General features: G+C 33.5%; 1 protein-coding gene across 2 annotated transcripts in view; it reads right to left on the bottom strand.

The window, feature by feature from the left end:
• Positions 1-13,065, bottom strand: part of LOC106462981 (DNA-directed RNA polymerase I subunit RPA2-like) — a 130,597-nt gene that overhangs the window by 77,289 nt on the left and 40,243 nt on the right. The window contains exons 3-4 of one of the 2 annotated variants that reach the window (XM_013922951.2): positions 12,358-12,504; positions 366-419 (exon numbers count right to left, since the gene is read on the bottom strand). In XM_013922951.2, coding sequence (XP_013778405.2) covers positions 366-419; positions 12,358-12,504 — 201 coding nt within the window. Of the gene's footprint in view, positions 1-365; positions 420-5,903; positions 5,909-12,357; positions 12,505-13,065 lie in introns of those variants that run through there. The other variant, XM_022390386.1, reaches the window with a different exon arrangement.

Raw genomic sequence — 13,065 nt, forward strand, 5'->3', positions numbered from 1 at the left:
AAATGTGACATTATTGGTAGGGGATGAATACTTTTGCAAGGCACTGTATATTAAAGTTTAATAATGATTAAAAGTGTAGGAAGGTTGAATTAATACATTTGTTTTCTAATCACCTTCATGTTAATAAATGCAAAAAAAATATTTTTGTTCATCATTTAATCAATATTTTGGCAAGTTTCCTGAAAAATAATTAACTTAATAAATATACATGTTAAAATAACAATGCTTCAACAATCTCATATTTCACTGGCTATTATACAAAGAATATATAACAAAAGTTTATGTTATTTTGAGCACTATTATAAAAAGAAAACTTCTGATTAACATTTTTATAATTTTTTTATATAAATAATTCTTATACTTACACAAGAAGATTGAACTTATGGACATTTGAGTCTAGGTGAACACATATACACTGCCTTGAAATAAAAGAAAAATATACATTTAGTTTAAAGCTATCAATTTCAGAGAAGTAATGAAATTAATATTAACAAAACACACTACAGGAAGACCCCTGCATATTATTAGGCTGATTGTCATGACTGTAAAAGGCTCCTTAATGTATTAGGCATGTATAAAGATTTATGACTTTTTTTTTTTATAAGATGAGAATGTTGTGTGTTCAACAATTCCTTATTGGAAACACCTAGTGTTGAGTCTATATAGCCATTTGAATACAAAGTTACAAACATAGTGATCTCAAGAGTTTAATAATACTATCTTTGCTGGAGAAAAAATAAGAAAGCCTGATTTGAATTTTGAAAAGACACATCCAAGTTGTTATCTAAGGAAAGATCTTACTTGGAAATTGAACAAGCATAAATTCATCACTAAAGTGTGGGTAAGTGAAAGTTACAATACATTTTGGCTGCAGAAATAGTGACATGAAGTTAATGTTTTAAAAGCTTGTTGATTTGATTGCTGATGTTGATGAAATAAAGAGGACAGTCATTTTTTCATGCACTTGTCAAATGTTAGAAAGTTCTTCTTGTAAACAAAAAATGGTTTGAACATTTTAATTAATTTATATCTTATGATTTCAGGAAAGAAAAAAAAAGTTGAAAGATTAGCATACAACCCAGTATAGTTCTTCTGACGAAACATTCAACATTGAAATCAGTTTCATCACATGAACCAAATATGTCCAAAAAAGTAAGTGTAAAACACTTTTAATTTATACAGTAAATTTTGGTTGCCATATTGTTTATTATGATATTCAAGAAAACAATTAACTTGGTTTTGATTTTCAAAAGCTCAAGCTGCCTCATCCATATATCTGGTCTAATACAAAGGTTTAACTCTATGAGCTTGGTCTAATTGACCAAGTTCATAACAATGGAGTACTCATTACTGTTTCCATACTATAACTTTTAATACAGTAAGTGTACCTTCACAAAATTTTGAAGAATTTCAGTAAACATTAGAAGTCTTATATTATAAGATATATAATAAGATATATATATATTATTATATATTATAAGATATATTATAAGATAATTATATTTTTAGCTATGGTATAGTGGCTCATATAATGGCTCTGAGTTTTTGTTATTGTTTTTTTCAAGTACAAACTTTTAGGTCATAGCTCCATCATCTCTTGACTGATTGAGACTAATTACAGTTTTGGACTCAGGTGGCCAAACCCTTTTGCCTGATGTATTTGACCATGCCTAAGGTCTCATAGATTAATTTACTCTAATCCTGCCTAAAATAATTTCAAATTGAGGGTAGGCTGGTAAAGATCCTAATGAGTAATAAAATTGAACTTGGTATACGTGCACCCCATGCTTGGTATTGCTGGTGCACAAAAATATAGCTAATAAAAAGGAAAACAAAAGGTCTAATAGATTAAATTACTTTAATCCCGCCTAAAAGGATTTCAAGTGCCATGGCTATTGAGGATTCCCTTTTGTTTAATGAAGTATTTTTACAAAAGATTTGTCTGTGAAAATATTGAGTCATTTTTTGACTAGTCTGAGTGCATAGTGGTTTCATGTTAAGCTTAAAAATACTTTTCTTCATCTCAAAAATCTCAAATTTCATTTGCATAATGTCTAAAACCTTTTAAACAAATTTAAAATATTTTTTCAGTAAAACTTCATATTTTACCTGTTATATTCTCTACCCTAATCTATACATCGTTGGTCAATTTGACTTATCTCATAACCACCAAAAAAAAATATTAAAAAAATTTAACTAAATCTAAGTTACCCTTTCTTTCTTTCTTTCAGGAAGGAGTTAAAATTGGAACATGAAACTACATTTGTTTATCCTTTGTAGCATTATACTCATAACAGTATACATTAGTTTATACTTGGAATTTATTGTTTTATTGCCCTATGAACCACATCTAATTAATATTCCCACCATACAAGTTGTAAATCACTTAGTGAGTGTAGAACTCACATTATGTTATCAAATTATGTAACGAGTGAGCTACTCACAAGCATAACTCGTGAAAATAATTATTTTTTTATGTAATCTAACCTAAAAAGTTTCCAATTTTTACATCTGAGTTACTTTTATAATAATAAATAAAGAACACACATGAAAAACTAGAAATAACGTATTTACCTGTGTCTTTATTTCTTAATGTTTTTTGCTGTTGACTGGCAGTGACACTTAACCCTACTTCTATATAGTAACAGTATTATTGCACTAAATATTTTTTTATTTAATTACATAATGCACCAAAGAATATAGAATAATAACATGTAAAAAGTAGACAATGGCCCATAATTATCAAAAATTTCTCTGGCTTTCTCACTATACAACAAAAGCTGTTGAAAATTCATCTAAGCTCTTCAATGTGTTTCCCATGCAAATAAAGCTTGAATTGAAAAAAAAATAACAATTTTCTATACAGAAACCAACATAATATAATACGTCATTTGATTGATTAAATCATTGGCTTTTTATTGGTTATAAATAATATAGTATTTAAAGTCAGAGAAAACTATTGGCAATTTCTGAAAGAGAAGATGTGATTTTCTATTTGATGGTTCTGTAACCAAATAAGGTTGAAGGATATGAAAATTATGCTACATCATTAGCTACATTTTAATGCCAAATTTATTCATATATCATGATAAGAAGGTAGTTTAATTAAATTTTGAATGTAACTCACTAAATCCTCATGGCATGCACAGAAAAATATGTGCATAGCAAGAAGATTAACTCCAAATAGATAATACAATTAGACAATCAGTGTTTTACATAACAGCTTAAGATTCAATCAATCAAGCAAAGGCCTTGACCAGTGCTGCACAAACAATTTTTTTATGGAGTTCCCTTTATTAAACATTTATATTGTTGTGACCCAACCCTCACCTTTTACAACCTATTTATGTTTATACTGTACATTCATTCTTCCATGTTTATTGTTGTTGCTATATTACTTAATAATATTTGTGTGGTTGTTTGTAAAGCTTCTTCATACTTAAATTTGTCTTTCCAGATATAACTTAAATGCTCTTATAATCATTCTTGTGAATCCTTCCTTACTGACTCTCTGCATCCCCTTATGGAACACATCCCACAGTTTGCACACCATTAGACGAATATAACATGTAGATACTCTATGCTTTGTACACTATACAATCGGAGTCGATGTTTTAGATGCATATATTTTATTTGAAAAAAACTGCTTTTCTACTGGTAAAATTTTATACACGCTACAGTCTAGACATATATTTGCCCATTGCTATGCATTCTATATAGAGAATTTAGTTACACAGAAACTATAAATGTTCACTATATTCTCAAACAAATCTCCATGACAATCTCCAGCAGCAGCTTAACATTTTACGTCTTGAACTAATGCAATCAAATAGTCAATACCTACAGTAAATCATCATGAACCATATCAGCTGGCTACTCATTATGTATATTATCATTACATTGTACAAGGGTAACTACTATATCAAGTAATCCTTTGCCTATAGTTGAGCATAAAAAAGCCAGCAAAAAGATTTTAAATAGAATACTGGGAATTTAAAAAACCTGCAAATAGGGACTGTAAAAAAAAAGCAAGGAAACAAGGCTGGAGATACTGTAGATGTTATTTACTCAAACTACAAACCCCTATTTTGGCTTCATGCTGTTACCTAGAATTACATTTGATAGAGTCAAATATAGGGATTTGTAGTTTGAGTAAATAATGTCTACAGTATCTCCAGCCTTGTTTCCTTATTTGTTTCTGATCCCTATTTGCAGGTTTTAAAATTCCTAAATTTTATATTTATCTTGTAAAATATCAAGATGAGAATCAATGTGTCTAACGTTATTGTAAACTGCATGAAAAATAATGTTGTTTAAAAAAAAACTATTTCCTTTAGAAGGTTTTGTAACAATTATGCCATTATAGGCTTATAATCATTTCAGTAGGATCCATTTACCTAAGAATAAACTAAACGTTTCTTATTGTGGTTATAACTATGATGAGAATGAAGTAAAAAAATGCTAAGTATACCACAGTGGTTTCAAAAGTTAATTTTGTCCCAAACAATTTCATTTCAAAGCACTTCAAAAGGTTTCAATAACTTGACTAAATAATACTGGATGAAGATTAAAAAAAAGGAAAACTTTTTCTGAGGCTTTTCTTGTTGTATAAATGGCATGCAGACATAATCATGATGATGTTATAAACAGGGGGCAAAAACTAACCTTTGTAATCAAGCTCATTCAATAGGTTTAAATTCTTAAAAGTTGTTTAATGTTTATTTTTGTTGTGTTCTTCAAGTATATTTGTAATATGTACAAAATTAAACCAACAAATAACTGTCTAAATTCTTTGCAGCAATGTTGTGTGTTGTTATTAACAAGTTTTTTCTTTGTTTTAAGTATTGGTTCTTACCATTTAAATTGCAAAAATTATGTAATAAGTTTGTGTTTTTTAAAATTTGTAAGAAAGTTCAAATATAAAAGACACTTCAAGTTTTTTTTTCCATATTCTAAACAAACACCTTTATACCATTACTACTATTCCATTTCTCAACTGAATGAACAGTTGAAACCCCATTAGGAAACCATAATTTTGCTAAGAAACAAATGTACAAAATAAATAATCATTTACATTATATATATGTCATTTAAAGATTTTTAAGAGGGGGAAACAACAACAATCATGCATTATTATGAGAAAAAACAAATTGTTTTAGCACACACATATATATAGGAAAGTCAATTATAAAATGTACGGCAATAAAAATTAGCACTTTTATATAGAATCAAATACTTAAATGTATACACATACAAAATAATAAAAAACTCAGTATTCCGAAAATTGTTAAATTTTGAAGTCTAAGTTCAAGAGAGGTCAAGTTCAATCTACACTTTGATCAATGTGTGTTATTGGGTTATACTAGTTTTGGAGAATTACACTCTTCATCAGTAAACATAAACAAAAGTTAACCAAAGAGAGATAAGCTGGACCTATACCATAGTGAAAAGTATCAAACAAACTGTTGGTGTGAATGTGCTTTGGATAGGTGAAGTGAAGAAAAAAGTGTCAATGGCCACAATTCAGTTTTTCACATTATAAAGCCACACAATAGTATTCTGAAAATTAATTTTGAAGTCTATAGACATTATATAGTATCTAGATTTTGAAATTAAACAATTTTGTTTAATATTTGTTTGAGAAATTTACAATCATTTTATACCTACTGGTTTTCATCCTGGCATTATATATAGCTTACCCCCCCAAAAAAGCAGCTAAATCTATTAGGTCTCTTATTCACCACCTGGGAACATTCAACTAAATATACTTCTAAGTACCTTTATTAAAAAAAATTCCTTGTTTTTGTCGTTGTGTTAGTGATGGCTTTATATTTTTAACAGTATTAATGATTTGAAGTTTCATAAACCTTTTTTTATGACTAGTTTTGATATTAAATCCTTACTTAAGTAAGAAACATTCCTTTCTCTGAAACTATTGATCTGATTACTACTCTGATTTATCAAATTAATGGTATTTTCAGAGGTATCTCAAAAATACTGGAATTCAGCACTTTAGTAACAAGACTTATGAAAGCACTGATGGAATTCCTACAGGTTCTGGCCCAGAGCCTAGCCTGAAAATTTCATTCTTATGCTACTATGAAAGACAGTGGTTACTTAACTACCCATCTTAATTTTATTTTCTAAAAAGTGGGTTCCTAAAATCCAATTTTTAATTGAGCTAATTATATTTTTGAATATCTTAATAAATAACATGACAGTTAATATTTTCCTACACTAACATTAACATTTTCTTAAACTGAAAATGTATTTCCAATAATACTTACCTCTGCTGACACTATAGCAATTTCTTGGTCTCCAGGGTTTCCAATCTTTGCCCATCTAAGCATTGAAAATGCTTGCTCCAGTCTTTTATACCCTACTCAAATGCACTTGGCAAATTCTAATTTGCAAAATTCTCCACCAACTTCAATGCACCCTCAATCTAGGTACTGCATATATGCACCTCATTCAGATAACGTAATCATATTTTCGAGACATAAACCAGCTTTTAGTGGGTAGGTAGGGTGAGAGAGTGTCAGATAAGGTAAGTATTGTTGGAAATACATTTTCAGATATGGAAAATGTTAACTTCCAAAACATACTTACCTCTGCTGAAACTATAGCTAGAATCCCACATCGAGAAGGTGGAGGGGAGAGTGCAAGCATGTACTATGCAGAAAGCATCTGTACAGAAGAGGAGTGTATCAAGATAAAGATGGTACAAGAGTGGAGGAGCCCCATTACATCCAGAACAGGTGTGCTTTTCACCTGGAACTCGGTTCTTATATCAAAGGTGGAATAGAATATGAGTAATCGTCAGTATAGGCCAGACCCAACCAGTTAGCCAAGGTTCCACATCTCTGGTTGGAATTAAGGGGTCGTGGTACCTATATCCCACGTTGGTGGCTAGGGCTATTGAACTGCAATGTTATATATATATATATATATATGTACTTTTGATTGGATCCCAACCTGTAGCCATAGGGTGATGTGCTTCACACCACCAGAATCACGATGAGAAAGTAAGCAACACTGAAGTGGACAAACTTTCTCCTCCACCTGAAAAGTCCAAAAGGTAACACGTCAGGTTGGAATGATGGGATCGTGTATGCCATACTCAACCAAAGGAACAGAACTAATCCAGTCTGGAATTATGAACATTCATCCTCACTCCCCAACCAAGTGGACAAGGAGTATTCCTCTTTCCCCTGGAATTATTGAGAGGATGTGGAATCTGTACTCAACCAAGGACCTAGGATGGGACCACTTTATGTGTGGAATTATCTGGAGATAGCGGACCTCCTTCCACGAACAATATATGAAACCGACATTGATCAAAAAGAAGGGACATGCACCCCCAACTGGATAGCTTTGTGTCAAATCTGAACTGGAATTACGAGTAGGCTCCCACAGAGGCTGGTGCCATTCATTCTTACATCTAAGAAAAACATCCAGGGACCTGAATATGAGGGCCCCCCAACTTCGCCCTTTTCTCCAAGAGCGGAGGAACACACTCAAACACTCTGGAGGAAAAGTCCCTGTCTCTGCCATCCCAGCAACTGGGGATGGTAAGGACTCCCGAGCTCCACTAATAATGTTGGGGGGGGGGGGGATTATTCAACTTGAAGATCAAGTAGGGATGGACAAGATCCTATTTAGCTTTACTCATGATAGTCCATGAGTAGCGGTCCATAATAATAAGGTAATACCATCTGGTAGGTGCCTAGATGGTCTTATGGAACATCCCATTTTTACAGAGCCTGTTGCAACCTGTAGTAATTACAGTGAATGTGGTTGATAGTGTGGAATTCAAAAGAAAGCATACCTGCCTGAGCAACTCTCGTCACAGAGTGGGATCCAGTGAAAAATAAAGGGACTCTGGAAATAAAGTGTGTGTGATTGAGGAAAATACATCTGGTTAAAATCTAACATATGTGGTCCAAATAGCTATAGCGCATAGTCCAAACCATCAGAAGTGAAAACTGCGAGATCATGTAAGTAATAATAGGAAAGTATTAGGAGTAGTCATATGCCAGTTCGGACAATGTCTTCCAGAGGGCAATTCCATCAGGGGGCTAATGACATATAGATATGATGAATCTGGTGAGATGTGACATGCAAAAGATTCCTCTCCTATAATGATAATCCATTATAGGCCATGTGAATCAATTTACAAAACCATCTCGTTAGGGTAATAGGAGATAAATGATGGGAAATAGAAGAATTACAATGAATGAACAATCGATTCCTGCTTCCTCATAATGAGTTAGTAGGAGCCACATAACACTTGAGGGCCATAACAGGACATAACAAACGATCCAGATCGGAGAGGTCATAAAAGTAAGGAATGGCTGGCAAATGGATTGGTGAAAAGGATCTTTCCCCTTCCCTGGCTGCTAGAGTCTTGAGAAGACCTATCATGGTAAAGAAGGACAACTGTGGAATGATAAAGAATCCAATGCAATGGATTGCAAACAACTTCGACCAATAACGTCCACAAGCCAACAACAACAATAAATACAATTTAAGGGAAAGGTGAGACAAAGAACACGAAGCTAAGGGCTCAAAGAGAGGATGAGACAATGCATGTAAAACAACTGTAAAATCTCAATTCGTTAATTGAAAAGGTCGTTTGGGTGAAGAATATGAAAGGATTTGAATAGACCTGATAGTACTGAGGATTCAAAAATCTTCCAATATTCGGAATACTGAAAAATAGTGGATAAAAATGCCTTATATAGGGCCACCATAGATGAAGTAAGACCCCTCTCAAACTGGATGTGATAGATACTTTACGATGAAGAGAGTTTAAATTTCTTTTAATACACCACTGATGAAAAGTATTCCATTTCAATTGACAAATGGCCATTGTTGGCCTATGGAGAGATTTAGTTAAATACAAAGAAATCTTAGAATTTCAACCCTTTTGCTGGGCAAAGGAATGCATAACTTCCAAGCATGAAGATTGACTTTCCAAACATCTGGGTGGAGAATGTCTGATCGAGGTTGTCTCAAAAGAGACTGCCAATGTGGAAGAGGTAGACATGGACATTCCTGCAGATACTGAAGAAGTGGAAATAATGTTTGAGCTAGCCAATATGGTGCAACCAAGAGAACTTGACAGGGAGTGGAATGAACCATAGTCAGAATCTGGGGAAATAGCATAATTGGGGGAAAGCCATACAGATGTTAACCTGACCAGTCCTGACAGAATGCATCTACTGCCAATGCTTGAGGATGAGGTATCAGAGACCTTCCAATCCTGGATGAAGGCATCCACAGCAAAAACAAAAGGATGTGGAACTGGGGATCAAAAGAGAGAAAGTTTGACAATCAAATGAGTAGCAACTGCATACAGCTGGAAAGTTTCAAACTAAGACCATTGTAATAGCTGGGGTCAAGACACCACTCTGTGGGTAGAATCTTGTCAGGACAGAACAGACAAACTGCAACAAGACTGAGGGCATCTGGTATGTGAGAAGCCAGCAAACAAATTCATTGGTTGTGAGCCCAGAAGAGGAGCTGTAGAGTGCAGGAACATATGGACTGGGATCATGTGCTCCCTTGTCAGGTGATATGAGAGACAACTGTCGAGTTGTCGAAATGAATCATACCTGTTATGCCCCACAGAGATGACAGAAATTGAACCATCACCAAACAATCAGCAAGGAGTTTAAAAAGGTTGATGTGAAGACCCAACTCCTCGTGAGACTAACAGCCCAAGATCTCCTGTGTACTTCAGCATGAATCCCACCTTGAGAACGAGGCATGTGTAAGGTCGTCGATATCCAGATGGGGAGGAGGAATACATATCCCCAATGTCATATTGTCCCTGTCTAACCACCACAGGAAGTTGGGCTGAAGAACAAGAGATTGGGTGGGGTAGATAATGGACTTCTCCACTTTGATAATCCAACACACATGAGCAGCTTCTCTGATGAGAAGTTGGGTGTATGTGGAAGACTCTGCAAAGGATGGAGCCAGAAGAAGCCAGTCGTCTTCATCAAGATGGAAATTGAGCCCACAAAACTGTAGGAATCAGGCAAATGAACGGACCACCAAACAGAAACTTTAAGGTGCCAATGCCAGCCCAAAAAGAACAGCTTGGAATTGGTAAACATGATCCTCATGATCAAAACGTAGATAATGACAGGAAGCCTAAACAATATGGATTTGAAGATAAGCATTAGACACATAAAATCTTGTCATGAAAAGCTCTCGAGGAAAGGCCCATCTGAAAACAGGTATGATTCCATGGTTAACTAAGGCATGTCAATAAAACAATTCAGGTAAGAGAAATTGAAAACAGGATGCCAATACCCAATCTTCTTGGGGACAACAAAAAGTCAGGAATAGAATCCTGAAAGCACAAAACAAATCTGTTTGATGGTGCCCTTGATTAGAATGTCTTTAACCACTTCTGTGAGATGCTGGCAGAAAAAAGGATCTTGAGGGGGAAGGAACTGGGACAGGAGATAAGGCAGGAGGTTTAAGGAAAAGGAGGGAGAGTCTTTCTGACAAAACTCAAATGATTTAAGAGTTTGCTGACCAATAACATGCAAGTGTATGTTCCTCTGCAGTACATTGGGGCATGGCATATTAACCCCTGCATGTAACTGATCTGCAAAACATTCGGCATGGACCCCAATATCAGGCAAAGTGGGGAAAATCAAAAACTCAGAACTGGGTGCTGAAGTTAATAAGGAAGGGAGTGATCAAATGACATAGGTGACAAAGAAAAACACAACATATCTTTGATATCAAGTCAAAAAATGGTGACTCGGGTAATGGCAGAATTGCTTGTAGATCAGATCTCTTGGCCCACATGTCACAAGCCATCTCCCAACAAACTATGGCTGACACTTCCTCTGCTGATAATGCCACATCTGCAGCCAATGTCATGGGCTGCTGAATGCTGGTACCATCAGTAGGCATTGTAATCGTATTATTAAACTGTGAATTCATAAATATTAACTGACTACCAGTAATAAAGTGAGAAAGAGAATTCACGATCAAATAAAGAAATCCAACTTTATTTTCAAAATGCTCTAAGGAAGAAAAAAAAGTTTTTAAGCACTAGGTCTTAACACCGTCGTACAAAATCAAGAAGTGAAGATTGGATTCAACTGTGTAGAGGGAGTCAACTGCAATAGGAAAGTTTGTTGCACTCCTATTGGTGGAGGACTGTCGTATGCTAATTTGCATGCTTAAATGCAGCTAAGCTATGTGGTATACACATGTAATTAGGTGGGAATTTCAAGGCTAGTGGTGAGCAATCCCTTTTGCACTAGACGGCAGTCAAATCGAGAATAACTGGAACTGTGAGAAGAGGTAAGTAACTGTATCGGAAACATAAACTTTATTTTTCGTATATTTACATTCAACATAATGAGACTAGTTTTCAAAAGGCCTATACTGGATTGTAGGCTGAGTTTTTAAGTTATATTCCTAAATTATTCAAGTATAACTTGATTTAAATTTTAACATCCTTTTGCCTCACCAGAAAGTCATCCTTTTTTTTACACAAATATTATGCATGTGTTACAGAAAAATTATTATCCCCTAGACTTCATTAACATTAACTTTCATAAGAAATTCTATAACCTTTTGAGAAAAAAAAAGGAACATCCTACTACTGTCCCCACAGTTGAAACACACACACACACACACACAGTCACTTTGGTTCTTCCATACCTAAGTGAATAATCTCTAATTTTAAGAGATTTTAAAAACAAACCTGTTAAACCTCTAAGTACAAATTATACTTAGATATGTTCCAATATCCAACAAAGAGTTAGCAAACATCAGCATTCTCTTCCTATAACAGCCCAAGAATGTGAAATGGTCTACAACCTGAAATGCTACTAAGCAATTTGCTTATTGCAAATAGATCAGTTCTAAAAGAAGTGCACAAAATGCTTTGAAGTTCAGTCTTAAACTAAGTTTGATATATGGTCTCCAAACAGTAATAAAATGGAATGATCATTAAAAAAGGGTTATATTACAGAACATTATTTCTACTTTATTTTAATATGAATATACTGTTCATACAATAATTAATAAATTTAGGTTTAAAATGTTCATGTACTTCTTTCACTAACAGAATAAGGAAGTATTAAATTACCCTCATGAAAATCAACCGTGTAAAACAGCTACAGTATGCATACGTGGTATACACCAAATCTAGTTATGTCTCTAAACTATCTATAATTTTTCATAAACATCTTATTAGGAAATGGTAAAATTATCTTGTAGTATATATATATATATATATATATATATATATAAATGTGGATTAATATAAAAATACAAAAAACATAAGTGTGAAGTACTTCACACACAAAAAAAGCTTACTTAAGTAAGAAGTCAGTCACTCTTTCATCTGGATACCAAGAAGGAAGTCCAACTTTAATTCGGAACCTTTCACCAATATACTTTTTTATCTGGATGTGAGAATAAAGTCCCTCATTTTGGACGAGTCTAAGCATATTGGCTACACAGCTGCAATTAAAGACAGAAAAATAATATAAAAAGGTAATGAAACCTATCCTTGTGTTCTTGAACAACTTCTTGAATTTTAAAATTTGCAAACACAACATTTGTTGAAAGCCTACATATAAAATTTATAAAGGATAACAAATGATATAAATACATCAAGTAAAAATTAGAACAAACATGTTTTAAATGGTCAAATGAAAGCAATTTTTCAAGCTATAAAACATTATATTAAAAAGCATTATATATTATTGGGCACAAATAAATGGTAGATTTACTTCTAAATTATATTAGTTTCAGGGTTTCATTCCTTCTTGGGCAGAGTTTCTTCATTCTTTGGTTGAGACCTAAAATTGGGTTGTCAGAATGTATGAAAGGGTCATGGAAAGACTTTGAAGATACATAAAACTATAATATAACATAATGTTTTGGGACAACAAGGGACCTATTGGTCCATCCTAGCTGTCCCATCCTTTAAACTAAGCTAAAACTATTAAATAAATAAATTAAAAATTACAATCCTAAACACTTCAATCAGTTCCCCCCTAACTCTTCTTTTTTCAAGAG

The sequence above is a fragment of the Limulus polyphemus genome, unplaced genomic scaffold (genome assembly GCF_000517525.1).
Source record: "Limulus polyphemus unplaced genomic scaffold, Limulus_polyphemus-2.1.2 Scaffold1293, whole genome shotgun sequence".
Taxonomy (NCBI): Eukaryota; Metazoa; Arthropoda; class Merostomata; order Xiphosura; family Limulidae; genus Limulus; species Limulus polyphemus.